The sequence below is a fragment of the Strongylocentrotus purpuratus genome, unplaced genomic scaffold (genome assembly GCF_000002235.5).
Source record: "Strongylocentrotus purpuratus isolate Spur 01 unplaced genomic scaffold, Spur_5.0 spur5_contig_836, whole genome shotgun sequence".
NCBI lineage: Eukaryota > Metazoa > Echinodermata > Echinoidea > Camarodonta > Strongylocentrotidae > Strongylocentrotus > Strongylocentrotus purpuratus.
In genome coordinates, this window is record NW_022145542.1 from 249,270 (window position 1) to 274,541 (window position 25,272).

Below are 25,272 nucleotides of genomic sequence, written 5' to 3' on the forward strand. Positions count from 1 at the left end.
GATTGTCTAAATCCCTTGATGTATGACTGAGAAGTCAACTCTATACTTTTCATACAAGTAGGGATGATAATTATCCCATCGCCCCCTCCCTAATTCCATTTATTCTTAGTAGGCCCTACAGCCTGATAACCGACAATCATAGTCACTGAGATATCACGCATCATCGCCACTTTAAAGGTTATCTCATTATAAAAACCATGGCGAATCCCCCAGAAAGCACGTCTTCTCTCCAGCATTAACTGTCTTGCTGTCTTGTTTAAGCTTCATGAGAAAGTGTAAACAATTCATTACCACACAAACAACATCTCCATCGAAACTGTATCAGAAGCGAAGTAGATTTTTTCCTTTAACTGGCACAGTATCTGTCCGATCATAGTCTTGCCATTGGTGCATGCAGATGGTGGAGCTCAGATGGTCCTAGAAATCAATAGTCTAGATTGAGTACTTGACCTCCCTCCTTGTTTATCATTAGTCTTCTTCTACAGACTCATTATCATGTCAATGCTCTTGATAGACAAATTTGTTCTACTTGAGAAGCAGCGAACACTCTTGAACATTTACCATGTTGATTCAATGGCTACATAACCTCAACGATAAAGAAAGTGTTGATATTAACAAACGTTTTTGTGGGTGTTCCACGGAAGATGCGTTCCAGTAGAGTACTTGTTTAAATGCATTGTAAACAAATTGACGGTAGAGAACTTGTTTTTGCCGCATTGTACAAAGAATGACAGTGATGTCAGATGATGTCAGTTATGAGTCATTTGTAGAACTTTAGTTATTAATGAAACACGCGATTGCCAATACACCTAAAATCACCATAGTCACGGAATACAAATAGTGCTAGAGAGAAGACCGAAGGTTATATATCTCTAGTTATCTCACGACGGCTGAAATTTCCAAGCATGATTAGAATCTGCAAAATAAGTCAATTTTTATGAGGAGTAAGTTCACTCAATTCCTTTCTGATACATTACATTATAATATGTTTGAGCGACCTGCTTTTTCCTTAAGAGAGTTACCTTCTGTAATGATGATTTAATGAGTTGACGTATAAAGCACCCTCAAATATCACTTTAGTCACTCTTCATATATTACCATGTGTCATGTAACATTTGTGTGAAATAATAAGAACGAGTCCATGTACAAATTAATTTATTTCTTGAACTATTCGATAATGCGTTAACTGTTTAAAAGAAAAACCACTACGGCCAGTTCACGTTATTATCTGGAGCAACAATCATAATTGAGCGAAAGCTCAGTCTCTGAGATCGATGGTTGTTCCGCTGAGACTAGGTCTGGCTCCATTGGCCGCCTCTATACAGATGTATTGGAAACTTGGTTGACAAATGTCAGTTTTATTTTTTAAGAGCCCATACCAGACGGTTATTTCTGCCTACCACCAGAAGTGCCTGAGCTTGTGGATACCGGAGCTCGAAGACATCGTTATTATTGTGTACACACATCAACAATCCGGTCATACCATGCTGTCAAGAGCTCAACATAAGCTGTCATTCAGCTATCATTCACCCACACTGGTATATAAGCACTTGCACTTAAAAAAGACCAGGGTCCCGTTGCATAAAACTTACCATTGATGGGGTAAATTTGCCATCAATGGCAACTACCACGGTAACAGGGCTCAACAGCCAATCAAAATCAAGGTTTACATGGTAGTTATCATTGATGGCAAAGTTACCATCAAAGGCATCAATGGTAAGTTTTGTGCAACGGGGTACATACCAGGACGCACCCTCCTTAAAATTATGCATAGAGTATCAGTGAAAGCCACATCAGTCCTATTCCAATCTGCAATAGCACGCCAAATTGTATATGGGCCTACTTCGAACATACAAGAGAGATAAGGTAAAGACTGTTTCCACATTGTTTTCTTTCTTGCCATGATTATGATCTGGTTTTCTTCGGTATGTACAGGATGGTAGATTATATTTACCTGACTCTCTCTTCATCTCTCTCCTGTAGACCCTTAGCCCTGTTTAGAACAGCCAGAATATGAGCTCGTTCTTCCTCTGTCAAATGGCTTAGATCTGCTTCAGGAGGTTGGTCGTTCATTGGAGGGGCTGCTTTATTCTGAACCCTGGATCTGTCACTAGTCCTAGGAGCAGTACTAGATGGTTTGGGTCCTGTGTTAACCCCTCCGCGGTCAGGACCCTGAGTGGATACTTTATCTCCCCTTCCTCTACCCCTTCCTGGAATTATAAACGCCGGACTTGCTGCGCTGGTATGAGGTGGTGAAACACTTGCAGATCCACTGACAATTGGACCGGTCCGACGCCCAGATTGCCCACCCATTGGTCCAGCTTCACCCCTTCCTCCACCTCTTCCTGTACCTCTTCCGTGTCCTCCCCGAGTCTCCATACTACCACCTGTGCCACCTCTACCATTTCCTCGGCCACCACTGATACCAGCTCCCCCACGCATACCACTCCGGCCACCACCACTACCACCAACCGCACCACCTCTTCCAACACCAGTGCCACCACCTGTCCCAGGACTAATACTACCTCCTCTACCAACCCCTCTGGCACCTTCTAAACTCCTACCCATCATACTATCCACACCATCATGTAGCTGTCTGCCAGTCTGGTATGGTATCGGCGTTGGATGTTGCGGCATCCCCTCTCCTTCCTCGCTCATCTCATTCCCCATGTTTCGCTACACGGTCCTCCACAAAACCAAACCAAGAAAAATGATACAGCTAACTACGCCGTGAAGCAGTGCATCTACAGCTAACACTTTCCTCCCATATCAAAATAATCCTCATCATTTCCTGCAAGTTGCGAAATTAATCCGTGAATCCGGTGATGAGACGGTGGGATGTAGCGATTAGCTCTCCTACAGAATAAGGGCGTTTGTCTACGGGAGATAGTGAAGTAGCGCTAATATCCATGCGAATCCATTGATTATAACGCATATAGTATGTGGGTAGATGGAACGAGAGCGAACAGCTAAGAGTTTTGCATGATGTGTGTATGCACCGAGTGCAGATGGTAGTCATAGAGAGAGCACACCCATGGTTCACACACACACACCAGCATACACACACACTCATCTCACTAACTATATGCGAGCATCAGTGATCGCCAAATTACTCACAAAATATCCGCACTGGACGCTCAAAATGCAAAGACGATACACAGACCGCTGCGAACTGCACGGTCACGGCTCATGAGCTAACATGCATCCTCTTCCTAAAAATCTAGAATATAAATCACTAGTTGTGTAGGCATACACACTGGGAGTAACCATTGTCTCGAGGAAATATTCACCGTTTTACATGATTTCTTTTTAACTGTAATATACGTAATATTTACACGGTTGCTCAGCTTACCTTTCACGTATCCAGCATGGTTTTCTCGTTGCGTGTCGGTTCAGATGAATTACTCTTGCATGATAATGGGATAACAACAAGTGCTGCAAAACAAGGCACTGCTAAAGTCATTTCATTTTTCCTGAAATATCCATCAAATCGATTCTCATCTTGCGGCTCATCACACACCCACCATGTTAAAAATAGGATTATAATTCTTACGTCTGCATGGGTGTGCTTCACGAGGCCATATCAAGCCGTGGGAGATTCTCAATAAACGACAAACCTAAAGTCAAGTGTGTTGTTTATCACTATTACATCTTAAAACATTTAATGTCATCTTGATTATGTACTTCTACATTTGAAAATATTAAACATGAAAGTATTAAGGCTTTTAATAGTACTTTTTTTCTCTCTCTCTCTCTCTCTCTTTCTCTCTCTTTTTCTTCTTCTTTTTTTCCAGTTCCCAGAGATATGCTAGCATAAAAACACGCGAAGTCTACTTAAGAATATGTAATACTTTAATTGGCACCCGTATCCGTTTATAGCCTAAAATATTGAAACGTCGTAAAGATTTTGTGTAGAAGTATCATGCTATATTTTGTTATGTTACACTGTAATGTGAAACAATATGATTTGTAAGTGTAAAACAATATGATTATTTTTTTGCTAATAGATGTAACGCATATTTTGTAAATCATTGTGTTTTCTGACCAATAAAACTTATCAAGATAACAACAACAACAACAAATTGTGTGTATGTGTGTATGTATGTGTGTCGGATCAATAATTTGAACAGATTCTCAACTTATTAAACCACGCATGCATCTTTCGCCCGAAATAACAAGCTCTAAATCTACATTATTCACAGGAGCTCATATAGTTTTTCTTCTGCATAAAAGGCCATTAAATTCATGAAAACCGTAAGATTGTATCTCATTTTTCACGTAGATCTCAATTATGAGGATTACTGACTACTTGTCCATTGATCGAATTAAAAGAATATGAATATCTTAGGCAAAAGGCATTTCAGAAACAATATTTTAAATCTGTTAATAGAATCGAAAACTGGATTACCTCGTTTAATTATATCCTGGGCTCAATACTACCTTTGGAAAAAAGTACAATATGTTCAATTATTCTTATTCTTATTATTTGTTTAGGGGGAGGTGTGGTATTTATCTACCCCCTCCCCCTACTCATTCGTAGTCTATCTTGCATCCACCCTTAGGCTTGGTAAAAACTTACTCTCTCTACTGTCATTTGTATAGAAGCTGAACTCTGAGAGGACGGAAGAAACAATTGCATCTTCACATTGATTGGACAAGTTCAACAATTCAAACGGAAGCATCATACGCTGTAGTACATTTGTAAAAAATGATACTTTTGTTTTTAATTACCTTATTGTCTTCATTTCATATTTGTTTAATTATCTATAAAATCATATGTACATGTATATATATATATATATATATATATATATATACATATCGTTGGGGGTTTTAGATATTACAACATCTCCAGATTCCAGTAAAAAAAAAAACGTTCTCCGAGATTTGGATGGAGGCGGTGGCGTATAACTAAAGGGCGTCCATTTCCTCCACCTTTTAGTCGAAAGATAGAAAGAAATGAATGAGACAGAAAAGAGAAACTTTAAAAAAATTAACTATATTTTCTCACTGGCCTTTCTTTTACCTGACCCTACGCTTTTGTAAATATGTCTTTCCTATTGATGACCACAATGTCTTAGGTTTATAGTCTAACATTGTGCTCAACTAGAAAGCTGTGCAACTTATGACCCACTGCCGGTGAATAAATCACCTCAGAATAGAAAACGTTGCAAACAAGGTAAAATTTTTACTTTAGTACATCGAGTGAACTGTGTTTCATTGTGATGGATTGTTTCATTTGATTTGTCAGTTGAGTTTTCACATTACTCACACTGCACTTCATTTTATGCGTCCCATGCATCTCTAGCTGTCTTGTCTCAAGGCAACGCAGAATCAAAAATTGGTTTCTTGTTCCATCGGAGGTCGGGGGAGAGATTGTATTTACGATTATCTTCATCAAGGATCTGAGATCTACATCCGCTTGGTTTTTCATTTTAGATGTCTTTCTTGGATAAATTAAATCCTTTACTACGCGTTTTTGCGATATCAAGGAAATGTCGGCTTAGGACATTCAAGCGTCGATAGATTTTTATTTATTTTTTCGTTACCTAACGAAAAGCATTTCTTAGACAATAACGATTCAGATCCTGCATTACACAATCGCCATGAATTCGTCATGTTTATTTCATTTCATTTGTTGGGGGGGGGGCCCGGGGGGAGAGCCTTGACAAAAAAAAAGTTCTTATGCGAGCACTGAAATGGATATTTACCCTTTTAAAAAACTCAAATGGACTTCGACATAAGGCCAAATAAAAACAAAAAACATGTTTAGCGTCCTGCCTTTTTGAAAAATAGGAAGGAGGAGGCCCTTTTTTTCTTCTTCAAAATGGCCTCTCAAAATGGCCTCTCGGTACATTTTTCCTGACAGTCGGGCTATTTTTCAAATGCCCGCCGGTGTATTTTTATTTAAAAAATAAAAAATAAGAAATAGATCATTTTTAGCAGTATGTTTTTTTATTTTTTTATTCATTGAAGAAGAAAAAAATTATTAAAAAAAACAAATTTAAAAAAAACCCAACAAAAACAAACAAATTAAACAATATATATACATATATTAAATTCTACATGATAGGGCCTATATGCATGTTAAAACTGTACCAAGTCACTAATTATGTACGAAAGAAATAATAATAATTGGATCTTATTAACCTAGGATAGCCACATCGGTATTGATATTGCTCGTCCTGCAGACCCTCAAATAATTAATACCCCAGCACTAGCCAGATACCCACTATATACACCCGGCTAGAGAGTGGCAAATGTGTATTAATGTATTGCTACAAGGCATTTGATAGCATCTTCCCTTGGATTGAGAATCAAGGGAATGAACCACTATAACCCACGACACCTAGATGGCGTACTTTAAATCACACCCGTACAAACGTACAATTCATATAACCGGGCCTGATCGGGACAATAACCCCCTGGACAATCACCCCCGGAAAATTATTCCCAGAAAACTACCCCCAGGACAACAATCCCCCGGAAAATTTACCTCCAAGGACTGCTACCCCTCGAGGACAATTACACCCCGGAAAATTTCCCCCAAGGACAATTACCCCCCCACCACCTGTGGACAATTACCACACGAGGTAAATTGCCCCCTAGGACAATTATGCCCCCTCTCCTCTGTTCATTAAAGGGAAGTCTACTCTGATATTAAGTTAGTTTTAATAAAAGGAATTATTTTGGCAGAGGTGGTACGCTCCTCGGGTAATCTTGCGGGGGGGGGGAGTAATTGTCCACGGGGTAATTGTCCGAGACCCTTAACAAATATATTGAATGGATAAACTTGACCAGTAAACAGCATAAAATGCTAATCATGTCTGGTACCTTAACAAATAAAAATATATATGAATAATTATTGAATACAGGTATACTACCTAACTATCTAAGTTAATACATGTTTGTGTGTTTGAATACAAAGCCTAAACTTGTATAAATAGGCATTCCTGATAAAATACTACAATAATGTATCATACAATGTCTAAAAATATGTTATATATATATATATATATAATCTAATTTAATTCATTTATCTATTTATTGCAACCGTGATGTGGATTTCACACAATAAAAAGACAGGCATAAAAATGGTTCACAGTATAATATATACCTTTTACAATAAAACTGTAAAAATTGGCACTTTAAATACATAAATACAAGAAAATAACATTCAAGAACATCTGCATTTAAATATAATTATAAGGTACATGGACTTCACAGGACCAATAATCCCACATCAACTGACATGAACGTATTGTTCAGAACAATTAAGAAGTTAGCTTGAAATCATGTAAAGAATGATTTTGAAAGTAGATTTTAAAAGAGAGCAAACCAAAATTGAATGGTGGTATAACGCATTATCCATAAAAATAAAAATATAATATATTATATATTAATGTTTTATACGATAACAATTAAATATTTCTGGGTACAAATTGTCTTAATCTATTAAAAACACCGGTATTGTGTGGTCTATCGTATCACAAGCTTTCTGAAAATCTAGGAATACGCCTACTAGTAGGGTCAGGCGCGTACGCAGGGGGGGGGGGGGCAGGCGCGGATCTACGGGGGGGGTTTAGGGGGTTTAAACCCCCCCCTTGGGCGGCCCAAAAAAAAAAAAAAAAAAAAAAAAAAGGAAAAAAAAGAGAAAAAAAAGAAAAAAAGAAAGAAAAAAGAACGCACGCTGGAGAGAAACCCTTTCAAGTGCAAATATTGTGAGAAGATATTCAACTCATCTGGTAACTTAACCAAACACATGATAACTCTGGATATAACTGTGTATTTAACTGTTACTTGATTTAAAAAGACGTTATCCTGCACTGCTTTTTATGGTCTCCATTGTGTTAATAGATGCCAGGAAAACATCACTTACGGGGTTCAAATAAACACCCCCCAAAAAATCGGCTCGCCGCTTCGCGGCTCGTGGACGATGCTCCGCATCGTCATTATTTTATTTAACTGTTACTTGATTTAAAAAGACGTTATCATGCACTGCTTTTTATGGTCTCCATTGTGTTAATAGATGCCAGGGAAACATCACTTACGGGGTTCAAATAAACACCCACAAAAAAATCGGCTCGCCGCTTCGCGGCTCATGGACGATGCTCCGCGTCGTCATTATTTTGGTCAAACCCCCCCCCCTTAGCAAAAAGCTAGATCCGCCCCTGGGGGGGGGGGGTGTTTGGGGGTTAAACACCCCCTTTGGTATTTTTATGTGTATAAACCCCCCTAAACCCCCCCCCCCTTTGGGTTTGTTTTTTTCTCTTTTTTTTTTCTTTTTTCTTTATTCCCATGGCTGACCTAAAAAAGATGACCTTACCCCCCCCCCCCCAACGGAGCAAAATGTCAAATTTTCAAATTTCGAGACCCCCCCCCCCAAAAAAAAAAGTGTCCTCTTACCCCCCCCCCCCCCCCCCCCCCCCCCCCCCCCCCCCCCCCCTTATTCAGCGGCCGGCTGAGTCGTTGCGATTTTTGGGGGACAAAAAAAAAAAGTGTCCTCTTACCCCCCCCCCCCCCCCCCCCCCGCTTAATCAGCAGCTGGCTGAGTCGATGCGGAATTTTCGGCCCGACTTAAAAATGTTAACGCCCCCCCCCCCCACCCCTTGAAAAAATCCTGCGTACGCGCCTGAGTAGGGTTATATACTACATGTAGTAGGTGTCTGATCAAAAAACATGTACGATTATTCGGTTACATGTCGTTTTTCCGAAGGTTCGTATTTCCGAAGGTTCGTGATTCCGAAAATGAAATAGGGTTTGTAATTTTGAAAATGAAGTAGGGTTCGTAATTCCAAAAATGAAAAGGGGTTCATAACTCCGAATATGAAAAGGGGTTCATAATTCCGAAAATGAAACTCCGAAGGTTCGTATTTCCAAAAATGAAAAAGGGTTCATAATTCCGAAAATGAAAAGGGTTCATAATTCCGAAAATGGAAAGGGGTTCATAATTTCGAGAATGAAAAAGGGTTAATAAATCCGAAGGTTCGTAAGTCCGAAAAGGAAAAAATGTTCAAAGTAATTCCGAAAATGAAATCGGGCTCATAATTCCGAAAATGAAATAAGGTACCTAAAAATGAGGAAAGGGAGGACCAAAACGACTGAGCAACCCCCCCCCCCCCTCTCCATATCAAGGGTTCAAAAAAGGGAGGGAGATAAAAGGGAATAAGTCGATCTTTCATTATGGTATTCATTGTTTTTATTATTCTATCATTTCCTTGTTCCTAGTTTTTCCTTCTATCTTCTTTTCCTTCTATCTTCTTCTCCTTCTATCTTTCCTTATGTTAGGCTATTTTTTGTTATTATTCTTCTTTTATTTATCTTTCTATCTACAACATAAAATTAGGAATAAAAGAATCATCTGGCAGCCGCATCTGTCCTTAATTGATGATGTTATTTTCATTCTATATTCTTCACTTTCTACCTTTCCTTATGTTTTTCTTTGTTTTTATCCTTTCATCTTCTTCACTTTCTACTATTGCGGTTGTTACTCTTTGCCTTCATCCTTCTATCATTTCATCTTTCTATCTTCCTTTTTCTTCCATCTTATGTTCTTTCTATCTTTCCTTTCATTATTCGTTGCTTTTATATCCTTCTATATTTTCTTTCTATCTCTCATTATGTTATTCTTTGTTTTAATTTTCATCATTTTCCTCTATCTATCTACATCATAACATAGAGGGAAATAGCTAGATTAGTTGGCGGCCGCCAGATAATTCTATCTTTCCATTGTTGTTTATGATTAATTAGCATATAGGCTAGCTAAAGAGGCCTATGTACAGAGCAATAGGTCAACGGTAGGTCAATTACTTACAAGAATATTTGTATTTATCACAGAAATAAAGGCTATTGAAACAGAATCTATTCAAGTCGAGTCTGGCCAATTTTAGTAATACAGGTTTATTTCGTCATTGATCAAGAGCAGGCATCGCAATCCATGATCGTATCCTACCATCTTTCATGTTTTGGATTTCGCAGATCCTTGAAACACCTTGGTCTCTTTGCCAATCCGCTGGGATTGAGAGGTCCATTACATCCTCCACAGGGGCCCCACTCACAACCCAGGCCCAAAATCCAGTTGAAACCAATTGGAGCAAAACCAATTGAAACCAGTTGCCAACTAATTGAACTAATTGAATTGAAACCAGTTGCCAACTGGTTTCAATAGGGAAATTGGAACAATTGGTTCCAATTGAAACCAGTTGCCAACTGGATCCAATTGAAACCAGTTGAAACCAATTGCCAACTGGTTCCAATTGAAACCAGTTGAAACCAATTGCCAACTGGTTCCAGTTGCCTAATTGGTTTCAACTGGAACCAGTTGTTCCAATTTCCCTATTGAAACCAGTTGGCTTCAACTGGTTTCAATGGGTTTCAACTGGTTTCAATTGGTTTCAATTGGATCCAATTGAAACTTACAGTTGGCATAAACTTAATTAGTTATAAGTTAATTAGCTCTTGCACTAATTATCGCTCATGTCAACACAGAAGCATTGCTATATGTGTCTACATTAACTACAATGTAAAGGGCATTATAATATGCAGACCATATAATATACTTAACAAGTGTGTGTGTATTGGGTTTTTACAGACGTGTATCAATCAGATATGATTATTTACGTCTGGGACCGACCTTTAAACGTCACCATCCGAAAGACGTGACTCAGTTTCGAACCTGCGTCCTCGGCTGAATCAGTTTGTAACTTCCACTTTTTAGCTGGATTACAGGCGCACGCCACAATGCCAAGTAAGGCATTGCCATTATATATGTTTGTATTTGATGTATTTTGTACATGGTTAGTGTTTTACCAATCAACTTTTAATCTGTGTAATTACAAAAATATGTTACTAATGAACATGCTTATCATTGCTAATTAATCTTTATATTTATCTAAAACAAATGCATTACTTGCAAATGAAAATTAATTAATAAATACATTGTAAATCAAAATAAATTACATAAAACATTGATCTGCACACAAGCAGATAATATGCAAATTAACTGGTTTCAATTGGATCCAGTTGGGTAACTGGAAATATTTCCAATTGGAACCGATTGGGTAACTGGAAATGAATTCTAACTGGAACCAGTTGGGTAACTGGAAATTACTTCTAACTGGAAATGAATGCTAACTGGAACCAGTTGGGTAACTGGAAATGAATTCTAACTGGAACCAGTTGGGTAACTGGAAATGACTTCTAACTGGAAATGAATGCTAACTGGAACCAGTTGGGTAACTGGAAATGAATTCTAACTGGAACCAGTTGGGTAACTGGAAATGAATTCTAACTGGAACCAGTTGGGTAACTGGAAATGACTTCTAACTGGAAATGAATGCTAACTGGAACCAGTTGGGTAACTGGAAATGACTTCTAACTGAAACCAATTGGGTAACTGGAAATGAATTCTAACTGGAACCAGTTGGGTAACTGGAAATGACTTCTAACTGGAAATGAATGCTAACTGGAACCAGTTGGGTAACTGGAAATGAATTCTAACTGGAACCAATTGAGTAACAGGAAAATCATATCTTACTGTTTCCAGTTGAACTTCTAACTGGAAACAGTTGGGTAACTGGAAATGACTTCTAACTGGAACCAATTGAGTAACTGGAAAAATTATCTTACTGGTTCCAGTTGCACTTCTTATTGGTTTGAACTGGAAATGAGTACCTATAACAATATTTTCCAGTTCGGCAATTGGTTTCAACTGGAAATGTTCTATTCCAATTGAAACCAATTGAAACCAATTGAAACCAGTTAAAACCAATTGAAACCAGTTGGAGATTTCAACTGGTTTCAATTGGATTTTGGTCCTGGGAAGCATTGCTTTTTGGGGTCTCAATGAATTTGGATCCTATTGTTCGTCACGATTACTATGCCATGTGTTTATTAATAAACTGAACTGACTGGAAACTAAACTGAAAATAATTTGGGTACGGTTCCCAATCCGGCGGGGGGACAAAATCTGTTGTGACACCAAGATCGATATGACCAGTGCTATGATAAGCCACCCTTGTAATCAACAAATTATTATTATTGTGTATCCTTTTTTTTTTCCTTGCTAGTTTTACGTGAAGATGTTTGAAAAGAGATATTCAAGACTTGGATTTTATATTTCAACAATTGTATGATCAATATCTTCTTTCGAAATACGGTTGACTTTCTCCCCCAGCTGCTATTTTATTTGATTAATGAGTAATCAAACAGAATGTATGGAATACGTACACAGCTTGTCATACACATCGGGAAGGAAGTTCCCGAAAATTTACCGAAGTTTGACAGTCCAGTAATATTGTAAGATATACACCTTTTCTCACTTCTTTTTCTCTAATATGTTGTGATATTGCATGTATTATATACTGATATTGTATGTAACCAGTAAATCCTATTAAACGTATAACAGTGGGATCCTAAAATTCTAGTATTTATTACGTTCAGTCCCGTTAATGCCATTTTGTGCTGTGAGTGAAATTATGTAAAACAAGCCACGCCCAATCACTCATCCGGCGAGGCTACTTTGAATAATCTCGTAATGGTGTTATGTGTTTAGACGCATATCACAAATAAAGACATCACTTTTGCCTCGCTATAGAACGAAAGTATGCATCAAACAGCATTACTTTAGCCGGCCATCTCGTGATATAAGCCACTGGGGACCTAATCGAACTCCTACCTAAATTCACGGACACAATCCAAAGAAATGACGGCTTCAGTGATTTTCAAAGGATATGGTGCAAAATCTTTTGTTATCGATGCGAAACTTCTCAAACAGACATTCGCACGCGGGGACTTCTTTCCACCACACGATTTCGCATTGATACAAATAAGTACTGGGCAGGACACAATTTCACACGACATATAGACCTACACACCATTCGCTGGAGACCAATACATATCTCAATCTCATATTACTGTTAGATATGTATCCATGGAAAACTCTCTATTATTGGTCGTGAAATAAGCCACCTCTGTGTAGAAGTCTATGAAGATCGCTCTATAGACTTATACACAGAGGTGGCTTAATTCACGACCAATATAAGACAGTTACCTATTCTTGAAGTAGTTAATGAATTTCATACACGTAGATCTCATTAAAAACTCTCTATAAAGTATAATTGATCATAAAATATTATTAATATTATTTACCAAACAATATAAGACAGTTCCCTATTCTTAAAATAGCTAATAAATATCATAGATCTCATTCAAAACTCTCTATGATTGGTCGTGAAATAAGCCACCCCTGTGTACAAGTCTATGGAGCGATCTCCATAGACTTCTACACAGAGGTGGCTTATTTCACGATCAATATAAGGGATGACCGGATATGAAACTGTCTTATATTGGTCGTGAAATAAGCCACCCCTGTGTACAAGTCTATGGAGCGATCTCCATAGACTTCTACACAGAGGTGGCTTAATTCACGACCAATATAAGACAGTTTTAATAAGATTCATGATATCTATAAGCTACTTCAACAATAGGTAACTGTCTGAAAGTGGCAGTGTGGTCTTGAAGAGGAGGGAAATGAGGGGTAGATAATATCAACGGGTTAATTGCCTAATTCAGTTTATGAAAACTAAGGGGTGGCTTATTTCACGACTAGGGCGTTATATCACTCGATTTGGGCGTGTTGCTTCTTTAGAATAGTCTGCGGTGACGACGGAATAAAGTGATTTAAACAGGTTAATTACCTGCAGTTTTTCAAACTAAGTCTGGCTTATTTAACGACCAATATTATGATCATCAAATAATCCACCTCCATGTACATGTCTATGGAGCGATCTCCATAGACTTGTACATAGAGGTGGCTTAATTCACGACCAAATATAGAGAGTTTTAATAAGATTCATATGATATTTATAAGCTACTTCAACAATAGCTAACTGTCTGAAAGTGGCAGTGTGGTCTTGAAGAGGAGGGAAATGAGGGGTAGATGGAATAAACAGGTTAATTACCTTCAGTTTATCAAACTAAGGGGTGGCTTATTTCACGATTAGGGCGTTATCACTCGATTCGGTCGTGGTGCATGACGGAATAAAATGCTTTGATGATACATAATATGGGATTAAAACATGGTGATTTAGAGTTTTATTTCGTCATGCATACGTTGGTGACTTGCACATTAACGAAATAAAGTTGAGCTAATAATATGGGATTAAAACATGGTGATTTTGAGTTTTATTTCGTCATGCATACGTTAGTGACTTGCACATGAACGAAATAAAGTTGAGCTACTAGTATGGGATTAAAACATGGTGATTTAGAGTTTTATTTCGTCATGCATGCGTTGGTGACTTGCACATTAACGAAATAAAGTTGAGCTAATAATATGGGATTAAAACATGGTGATTTAGAGCTTTATTTCGTCATGCATGCGTTGGTAACTTGCACATTAACGAAATAAAGTTGAGCTAATAATATGGGATTAAAACATGGTGATTTAGAGCTTTATTTCGTCATGCATGCTTTGGTGACTTGCACATAAAGTTGAGCTAATAATATGGGATTAAAACATGGTGATTTAGAGTTTTATTTCGTCATGCATACGTTGGTGACTTGCACATTAACGAAATAAAGTTGAGCTAATAATATGGGATTAAAACATGGTGATTTAGAGTTTTATTTCGTCATGCATACGTTAGTGACTTGCACATGAACGAAATAAAGTTGAGCTACTAGTATGGGATTAAAACATGGTGATTTAGAGTTTTATTTCGTCATGCATGCGTTGGTGACTTGCACATTAACGAAATAAAGTTGAGCTAATAATATGGGATTAAAACATGGTGATTTAGAGCTTTATTTCGTCATGCATGCGTTGGTAACTTGCACATTAACGAAATAAAGTTGAGCTAATAATATGGGATTAAACATGGTGATTTAGAGCTTTATTTCGTCATGCATGCTTTGGTGACTTGCACATTAACGAAATAAAGTTGAGCTAATAATATGGGATTAAAACATGGTGATTTAGAGCTTTATTTCGTCATGCATGCGTTGGTAACTTGCACATTAACGAAATAAAGTTGAGCTAATAATATGGGATTAAAACATGGTGATTTAGAGCTTTATTTCGTCATGCATGCGTTGGTGACTTGCACATTAACGAAATAAAGTTGAGTACTTCAATATTAAATATACTCTGTATAATCAATTTATTCCGTTCTAAGGAAACTATCATTTTACACTGCACTGATTTAGTTATTCCGCGCTGCAACTACAACACAATGACGGAATAAAGGGGTATCTGTCGCCAAATGAGTCAATTCGCCAGTGTTTGTAAACAATAATGTGAATCACTTTATTTATTCCGTCCTGCTGACCTGGGCTCTAAATCACCATGTTTTAATCCCATATTATTAGCTCAACTTTATTTCGTTAATGTGCAAGTCACCAACGTATGCATGCATGACGAAATAAACTCTAAATCACCATGTTTTAATCCCATATTATGTATCATCAAAGCATTTTATTCCGTCATGCACCACGACCGAATCGAGTGATAACGCCCTAATCGTGAAATAAGCCACCCCTTAGTTTTCATAAACTGAATTAGGCAATTAACCCGTTGATATTATCTACCCCTCATTTCCCTCCTCTTCAAGACCACACTGCCACTTTCAGACAGTTACCTATTGTTGAAGTAGCTTATAGATATCATGAATCTTATTAAAACTGTCTTATATTGGTCGTGAATTAAGCCACCTCTGTGTAGAAGTCTATGGAGATCGCTCCATAGACTTGTACACAGGGGTGGCTTATTTCACGACCAATATAAGACAGTTTCATATCCGGTCATCCCTTATATTGATCGTGAAATAAGCCACCTCTGTGTAGAAGTCTATGGAGATCGCTCCATAGACTTGTACACAGGGGTGGCTTATTTCACGATCAATATAAGACAGTTAACAGGTCATGGTGCACGCGTGCACGTTTTCAGAGCTAGAGATGCGCGACTGACACGCGGAATATGAGAAAGTTTCGCTCATGTCTCAACTTTCCGCCAATAGGCTTTCGAGAGTGTAAGTCGGTTACTCATTCGTTTACTCTCCGTAGTAGGACACATTTTCAGCGAAAATAGTGTCCTGGGGAAATAGTCCACCGGTGGCTTATATCACGAGAATGCCCTTTAGCCATCATCCATATTTGTCTTTTATAGATTCTAATAATTGTCTTGGTACTCTTAATTATCGATAGACCCTATGTTAATAAAACTTTGTTTTTAAAATGTTGCACATAAACTTCTTCAAATCACTAATTTAAATCAACTATCATGGCACATGACACATCTAGACACATGACATATTGGTATACAGCAGAGGTTGAATCCAGGGGGTCGTTTTGCACAAAACCGTTGTAACTACAAGATCGACGACATCTCGACACTGACTGTCGCTCAACTTGTCTGCTTCACAAAACCGTCTTTGCCAAGATGAGCAACAACTTCCTCTACAATTCCTTGTCATTTCGGGTACCCCCCCCTCCCTCCCTCCCTCCCTCCCTCCCTCCCTCCCTCCCTCAATTAAACTGGAAGGATGACAAGAGAGTTATACTTTGATTGTCTGTATCTTCTGTAAGTTCTGACATACTACATTTTACAAGGGAGAATAATTATCTATTTACAGAGGTCAGAGCTACCAACCATTCCGTTTTTGCCTGAATTACTCAGTTTTTACCGGAATTACTCCGGTTTTGCCGGAATTACTCCGGTTTTTCCTCCAAATTACAGTAGTATGTTTTTCTTCATAAAATATAGTTTTTTAAAAATATTTTGTTAACATCTACCGCACGTCAAACAACTGCCCTAAAATATTGATTTGATCACAAATTCAATAGAAAACTAAGTTTAAAACATACTTACAGAGAAAATATTCTCTAAAAGAATGAAATGCCGATAATACCAAAATAGCCACACAAAAATACCTGCTTGTATGGAAAAAACAGCATGAGGAATGAACATTTCTGCATTGGAAGTGTATCGTGCGTGGTTGTAAGTTTCGTTGTTTCGTTTTAATGAATTACTTTTTGTTGCTTGAAATTCCTTTTTTTTGGGTCGCACAAGGTTGGCAGCTCTGTATATCTTAATTCAATATAATTCCTTTGATTGGATCATCATCTCTATCACCTTGATTTTGTCATAACGGGGAGCTGATGATTGTGCCTTTTAAAACATGAGATATGAATGTATGTTTGCCTTTTATACGAAGTCAACTCATTTTAGCCATATAAGCTGGCCAGACTTCAAACATGTGTATATTTATATAGCTAGCTGATGTATGAGTTATGCTATAGTATATATAATATTGTAAATTTGTGAGTGTCTCTAGGATGACTCCCTAAAGGAGGTGACCTGCAAAAGTTGCTAAAGCTTCTGTTTTTACAATGTAAGTTTTGCAGATTTGAGCTATTTCTAATCTTATCAGCCAGGGTTTCATTCTGCAATTATTTGACCTTCCTTGAAAGTATATCAATGAAACAATTTCTTTCAGCCTGACCATGTTACGTGCAGCATACCCCTACAGCTCCGAAGCTCCAACATCATTGAGCTTCCAAGAAGGTGACCAGTTCACTCTTCTGGAGAAAACAGACCAACACTGGTGGCATGTCATGAACCACTTAGGCCAGACTGGGTATGTTCCAGCCAAATACATTGAGAAAGACCAATCATCTAATGATGAGGTTCTCAGATCCATTGACAGGGCGATTGAATTCATCCATCTGGCTTCTACTGAGAAGGGAGGGTCACTTTCACAGCAACAGAGAGATAACCTACAGTACGTATACAATCATTGAATCAAATCTAATGAGGTATGGATTAGTGTTAATCCTTATTCCTTTAAATCCCCACTGTACTACTTGTAGCTACTTGCGCCCTCTATATATATATATATATATAACAAACAATGCATAATCGGTGACTATTGATTCCCCATGATCTTCTTATGTTATTTGAGAGCTGAGTTGATGAGATAACCACCTGTCCAGTGACCTTGCAGGGTGGTCTAATCCCCCATGTAAACTAGTACATATGTGCTTTAAATTTTAATTTCTTTTCCACCAATTACAAACTATTATATATGTAGCCTACTTGTTTCATTAAGGATACAATTTTTAAAAAAGACGAAAAAAATTATTGGTTGAATTGTGATTTTCATAAGATTTTTTACATATCAAACAGGAAGCTTGTACAACATAGACAGTCCATTCTGTCTGGCAACACTGCGTCCTCTGATGGACAACCCAAAAGAAAGGCCCCAGATCTCCCAAGACAGACTTCTACTGAGCATCGAAAAGCGCCGCTACCTCCTACACAACGGAACTCATCTCCCCAACGAGAACAAGCAGCAGGATTATCACGTTCCACAAGGACCTCAACGAAGATTAGAGCTGCCCCAAAGCCACCCCAGAGAAACGAGAGTGTGAAGCAGAGCCCTCAAGATCAAGCTGACTCCGGAAGTTCTAGCCAAGCATTAGCCACCTCTACACCCAAATCAACGAGTAAAGCCGATAGGGAAACACCAAACCATAGTCAAATGCCATCAGAACCTGTCATACCCAAGGGACTACTTGGTGAACTGGTGGAGCAGGTTAGAATAGAAACGGATTTGAGCTACGACATGTCAAAGCAAGCAGTAGGGACTGTCCTAGAGAGGGTAGGATCTGCAGTTCCAGAGGTTGCAAATGTCATGGCTGCAATTCTGTCAAGTTTAACAAATGATCTGGTGAGTAGAATCAGCATATCACATACTTGTTTTTGTGCAGTATACATGTAAATGCAGCACTCTAGTATTTTCTCATTTCTTTTCCATAGTTTTGAAATGCCAGCTTGTGTATTGAATGGATACAGATATAAGTTGGTAAATGGCCCTCATCAACTTTTTGATATACAATATATTTGCTAGCCTGATGACCTATTCCATACAAAATAATTTTAAAATGTCTCTCCCAAGCTCCAAATTCCCAATAGAATGAATATTTTTTACAATCGGTGATCATAAATGAAATCTAATTATCATACATATTTTTATTGTGAAAGATGTGTCCATTGCATTTGTATGTACTGTACAATTTTGAAATGTTCAGAACTGAGTTTTTTCTGTGATATTATCTAGTTTTTCTCTCATCCCATAACTTTAAACTATTTATTGATAATTTAATCACAGAAATATTTACTAATCTAAAAGAAAATACACTTTGTTGAACGCATCATCATTGTTTGATACAGAATATGACGAGCTCAAATATCATCATTGAAGGAAGCAGAGATCATGAGAGGTTAGAGGTCATCTTTAAAGAATTGACAGCTTGTAAAGATGATGCACAGCAGAGGAGTTGGGCATTACATGAAGATGAAGCTATCATCAGTGGACACCTAGAGGAACTCATCACAATACTAGTTAGTTATCTTGTAGAGGTGTCATGGTCTAGTGGATAGGTCACTGTACTGTGGATTGCATGGTTTGCAGTTCGAGTGCCGCTGCACTAATGTCTTTTGGCAAGATATGATGGTATCTACATTTGCCACACTCCACCCAGGTGAGGTAAATGGGTACCTGGTAGGAAGGAATTTCTTGAATGCTTGAGTACCTTTCAAGTCAGCTAGGAGAAAGCAGGGTTTAATGATATGATTGCAGGGCCCTCAGCATGAACAGTATTAATACTAATGTGGCTTTCCTGGGTTAATTAAGAAGACATATCATTATGAGTAGTAGTAGTCTGAAATTCATGACACTGTGAATATATGAGTTTGAAGATTATGAAAAACTAATAATGATTACATAACAGTGATAATATGTTGCCATTAGATTTAATGTTTTCTAAGTTTACACTTCGATGAAACAACAATACAATTACATGACTGTATGCATCACCTTTTGAGTGACTAACAGTCTTATCTTGAATATATCACTTCATATAATAAAAAAATTAACACCTCTTTTTTTCTTCTTCTAAAAGCATCATTTTGTTATTTTTTTCCTTCCTAAGTCTGATGCAGATCCAAGGGTTTGTAAAGCAGTGGTTAAGAAGGATCACTTTGAATACATCCAGAATCTGGTGTTATACTACCAAATGGTAAGTCAACATGGGAATCTTTTATTTTGATAACAAGTAAAGATGAGCTTGATCATATTACAACCCAAATAAATGCATATGATTCTGATGCTGAGACTTATGCTTTTTGATCTACTGAAACAAGAAACAAAATATCCCTGAAATATTTTGGGGCTGAAGAAGAAGTCTGTCCATAGGTCTGATAGTTGATGATTATATAACTCTAGGGAAGGGGGGGGGGACCTGGGGAAATGTAGAGAGGTAAAACATTTTAAAAGATTATCTATCATGAATCAGAAAGAAATTGAGAATTAACAGTGAATTGTTGTTTATGTGTGCGTAGGAGCTCCGGTCATCTCTTCGACTGCTACTGCTGAAGGTGTTTGGAGCCTTGTGCAACCTGGATCGCGATGCTCTGTCCAGTCTCCTATGTTCTGTCCTCCCTGTGGAGCTTGCTAGGGATATGATGACTGATCAAGAAAACATTCCCAAGCTCTGCTACTCGGCTCTCGTTTGTACTATGCTGCTCTCTACTGGAGAACAGATTCCATTCAGTCATTATGGTGAGTCCCCAGCACACTGTCTTTGATAGAAATACTTCACATTAGACTATTATTTTAATTTGATTACTACTTTTGGCCACCAAGTAAACATTTATGAATGAGTAATGACATTTTACATTTTATGTTTATGTAATGGCAGCATGATACAGTCTATGCAACAGATATATTCAGAAGGTATCAGATTTCTTAAAAGTCTCTCTATTATAGCATTGATCTCTGATTATGAAATCTTTTATAGATCTGCAGCTGTGCTAAGTTGTGAATGTGTATGATACAGTGAGAAAGTTTGTTTGAAATGCTTGACTATCAGCTTCAAGTCTTCAAGATTTAGATGCCGTATTCTTGATGTCTTTATTGTACTTCTATGTTTCAGGCATATTGATGACATATGAATGAGGGTTTCTAGTTGTCTTTTTATCATCACGTCCGCACATGTATCCATTATTTTGTTTTTTAGTCTTTTCAAGTAAGCTCTTTATTCTCCCCCTAATTTTTCTTCAAATAATTGTCAATACCTTTTGTGTGTTTGTATGCAGACCAACTGAATGCCGAGTTTGTAAACTACCTGTTAGATTCCATGGATAACCCCCCTCCTGCTGATGAACTAGATCAAGTACCAGACCTGTTTGTCAACCTCATTCTGGCCTTCAATCTTCATCTCAGAGGTAAAGTAATTTCCCAACTCCATGAATCTTACATTCGTAGACTGCTTGAAATAATATTTTCTTCTGATTCTTTAGGGTTTCCCATCTCCTTCTATCCATAAGATTAGTGGGGGCAATTATATGCTTGAAGAAGTATTGTTTTTATTGCCATTGCAGTTATTATTTTATGTTTCATTGAATCTTAAGATTTTTTTAAAGTCCCTATTATCATTGATAATTCTCAGTTTAAAAATGTATTTTCTAAAAATGAAATATGCAAGAATGATAATGCTTGATGGTTTTAATTGAATCAATAATTATAACTTAAATAATTAAGAATAAAGTGGGTACCCAGCTTATGTAGGATATAGTGTAAATATGGTAAACTGCTTTCTCTAAGACTGGAAATTTTGATGAATTTCATATTAAAATTTTGATAATGGCCATTCATTTTTGTTTTAATGAAGACACATGGTGCATGTAGGAAAAGCTATATTTTTTTAAATTTTTTATTTTAATATTTTTAATTTTTTAAAAATTTCTTTTCAAGAAAATGGGTAGGGACTTATCTTTGTTAATAATCTCTGTGTAATCATTCTTTTAATGGACTGTAAGTAATATATGATTGATTTTGTGTATTTATTTTCAGTTCCTGCTGAAAGTATTGTGATGAAAGTATTGGCAGAGAGGAGGAGTGCAAAGACTTTCAGTGAAAAGATCATGCTTCTGGTCAACAGAGGAGGTCAGTTGATAAAAGTCTATGAAAAATATGTTAGCATCAAACTGATTGGGGGATCAATTAATTATGATGGTCATCTTTTTGATAGGTACTAATTTTTAGTAATGAAAATCATGTTAACTTCACAAATAAATTTTAAGTTACTATGTTGCTAGGATAAGAAATGTGTGTATATAAGTTTGTTTTTTTTTTTTTTTTGGGGGGGGGGCAGTTAAATGGAAAATCAGTTTTCGAAGAGTTCTCCCCAATTGTACACATTCATTGATTTATCAATAGAGATCTATTCTCTTCTTTTCTTTTTTTTTGATTAAAGGATTATAATTTCTTTTATGTTTAACTAGAAAACTACTGCTCACTTTGATTATCTTAATTTTTTACTTGTAAATTGGATTCTGTGAATGAACTCGAACTTGGAACTTGGAATGCACTTTGGATTTAACTTCAGTGTTATGAATGGTTAATACTTCATACTTATATTTCCCTGCTGTTCTAGTAACATATTCCTACTATATCTTTGTCTTTAGTGGATCCTGTGAAGGTATTTGATCATTGCTCAGACACACAGGACTCTCTTCTCAAGTTCATGGCAGACATGTTTTCAAGTCCTGTGACCTCTGACCTCTTCTATTCTAATGATATGAAAGTACTGATTGATATCATTGTGAGGCTGATCAAAGATTCGAATCCAGGTGATCAGGTTAGTTTTACTCCCGTTTTTTCTTGTTCTACCTGGGATGTGTTTCAAAAAGATCCTAAGTCGAGCTTAACTCTAAGTTGGACTTAAATATTATGGAGAGCCATTTGTAGCCTTAAAATAAAACATATTCAATAGTGAAAATTCAAATATTTTAGACTTTCTATAAATCCCACATCAAGACCATGAAATATCCTTGATAATAGAAATCATGAAGATTTGAATCAACATTTTATGCCTTTTAAAATAACTTTTACAAAATATTTTCAAAGATGCAAACATCTTTCCATAATTGTTAAGTCCAACTTAGAGATAAGTTCAACTTACGATCTTTGTGAAACACCCCCCAGGACTGGGATGCATTCAGTCAGATTAATTAATCATTGAGGTGATAACAATGTAGAATCTGGGTGAAATTTTGAGTGGGATGTAATATGACAGCTGAGTCCCAACAACCTTTGAAGAGGGGTTTCTGTATTTAAAGAGATTTTCCTCCACATTAATGTGTAACTGATGATTCAGATAGAAGATGAGAAAGTTGCAAAACTATACAATGGGAAGAATTGAAATGACCTCAAGTTTTCAAAATTTAGGTTAAAATACATTCAGGTTGTGATTTTATTTTAAAAAATCTTTAGGAATAGAAAACTGTTGATCTGCTCAATATACCAGTAATTTAGAAGATTGTAGAAAAATTCCTCATTTTTGCATTCTCCCAATACAGCTATTACCCATCATAACTACCTCTAGGGGGAATGATCGTTCTTAGGGGTAGAAGTTGGGGTGCTGGGTAGTGTTGTTCTTACACTTTATTATGGTTTTACTAATAGTCACACCTTTTGTACGTATTACATAATTTTACTTTCAATGAAGCCCACTTGGATTTGGTTATTTAAGATCAAACAAAACTTATCTCTATACATGCAGTAGGCTTGCGGTTGCACCATTTGAGAGAGAGAGAGAAAGAGAGAGAATTGAGGAGTCCTGAAAAAGGACTCTCGTTTCCTGACGATGATAGTCAACCTGTTTGAAACATCGAGCCACTCCTGCCACTCATCCTCTCCAAGCGCTATAGTTCTCCTTAGAACTATAAGCTAAGAAAGATAACAGTCTTTTTCAAGACTACACAAACAGTCCTTTTCAGGACTACACACACCCCCAAGAAAGATTACCGAGAGTCCTTTTTCAGGACTCCTCAATCCTCTCTCTCTCTCTCACATGGTGTACCCGCAAGCCTACTGTATATCTACATCACCATGCAAGCCGACACTTACAAGCAGCATCTAAAACTTATCATCATCAACTCAATGAAGCAGATTTCTGGCAAATGTTTGTTAAAAGAGTATTGTGGTTACCGAGGTAAAGGTAAAAGAGATTTAATCTTTACTGTTCCCTTTCATTTTTGTTTTAATGACAGGTGCGCACAGAATATTTGTCTCTCATCTTCAGCATTTTCATCAATACCTCATACTGGGAGGACTGCCACAGGTTATCAGAGCTTGAGAGTGCCTTCGTTGCCATAGCAATAGAAGAGGGTCAAGAGAGTGAACAGGACCAACTCATTGTCAAAGAGATCCAACAAAAGTTTGGGTCAAAGTTCACAGGACAAATTTAAAGCTCTTTAAAGACCGTAGATCTTCTTTCTTTTAATGCCTCCGTTACGAAGTAGCCGGAGGCATTATGTTTTCGGGTTGTCCGTCCGTACGTACGTCCCGTTCTCGTGATCGCGTTATCTGAAGAACCGATTGATGGATTCCTGCCAAACTTTGGTCATATATGTATTTTGCAGAGCCAATGAACTGAGTAGATTCTTGGTTCATAAGGTCAAAGGTCAAAGGTCATGGGCTCATTATGTATGCAAAAATAGCTTGTGAACGCATTCTCATTAGAACTGACAGATGGATTACTATTTAACTCGGGACATCTTGCAGAGCCAATGAACTGAGTAGATTGTAGGGTCATGAAGTCAAAGATCAAAGGGTCATATATGTATATGAGAAATTGTTTATAATCACAAAATTCTGAGAACCTGTTAATGGATTACAATTGAACTGGAATTTGAAAAATTTATTCTGTTTTGGTTTGTAAAATTGCTCTATAAGGGAGGCATCATTTTCGACTGCACGCAGTCGAAGTTCCATCTAGTTTCCCCGTGATATGCTATGTATGTGTTTTGGGGGAGAAAATGTGCTCAAATTTGATATGTGGCAATTTGAGATTTAGTGAGCTTGATCCCACTGGTGCTATGTATCAGCTTAGGGTCTAGTGCTATGGTTTACCATATTACCACCAATGTATAATACAGAAATATTAATTTTACCATAGGACTAATGGTGCATATAACCAATAAGATGTAATCAAATATTTATTATGTGCATGATATTGAAAATCAAGTAAAGTCTTTCTCAGTGAATTGTACTCAGTCTCTCGAACAAAAGTAGTTTTCATAACATCAAAATATCTTTGGAAGCGCACAGGGATGTTATATCATTATGTGAAATGTGCTATACAAGAACAGAATGTTAATGTTATTATTATGAATGTGATATTTAAAGAGAAGGATGCAGCAAGATA

At 37.2% G+C, this 25,272-nt stretch overlaps 2 protein-coding genes across 2 annotated transcripts in view; one reads left to right on the plus strand and one right to left on the minus strand.

Moving 5' to 3' along the window:
* LOC115923955 (translation initiation factor IF-2-like) overlaps positions 1–3,138 on the minus strand; it is a 59,739-nt gene extending 56,601 nt beyond the window's left edge. The window contains exon 1 of the mRNA XM_030985316.1: positions 1,955–3,138. Within this exon, the coding sequence (XP_030841176.1) occupies positions 1,955–2,670 (716 nt within the window). The 5' untranslated portion in view covers positions 2,671–3,138. The remainder of the gene's footprint in view (positions 1–1,954) is intronic.
* A 9,085-nt stretch (positions 3,139–12,223) lies between these two features.
* On the plus strand, positions 12,224–24,409 carry LOC593805 (NCK-interacting protein with SH3 domain). The gene is made up of 10 exons (XM_030985439.1): positions 12,224–12,297; positions 17,496–17,780; positions 18,185–18,728; positions 19,232–19,402; positions 19,993–20,079; positions 20,402–20,621; positions 21,158–21,286; positions 21,915–22,007; positions 22,529–22,701; positions 24,116–24,409. The coding sequence occupies exons 2-10, from the start codon at positions 17,503–17,505 to the stop codon at positions 24,311–24,313; spliced, it is 1,893 nt and encodes a 630-aa protein (XP_030841299.1). The 5' UTR covers positions 12,224–12,297; positions 17,496–17,502; the 3' UTR covers positions 24,314–24,409.
* The last annotated feature ends 863 nt before the right edge of the window (positions 24,410–25,272 follow it).

What these genes read in the sequence shown, in the direction of transcription:
- LOC593805 (XM_030985439.1), top strand. Translation starts at nt 17,503, where the DNA reads ATGTTACGTGCAGCATACCCCTACAGCTCCGAAGCTCCAACATCATTG. An exon ending in TGGTGTTATACTACCAAATG is followed by an intron (nt 20,080 to 20,401) that starts GTAAGTCAACAT and finishes ATGTGTGCGTAG; the next exon opens with GAGCTCCGGTCATCTCTTCG. An exon ending in CTTCAATCTTCATCTCAGAG is followed by an intron (nt 21,287 to 21,914) that starts GTAAAGTAATTT and finishes ATTTATTTTCAG; the next exon opens with TTCCTGCTGAAAGTATTGTG.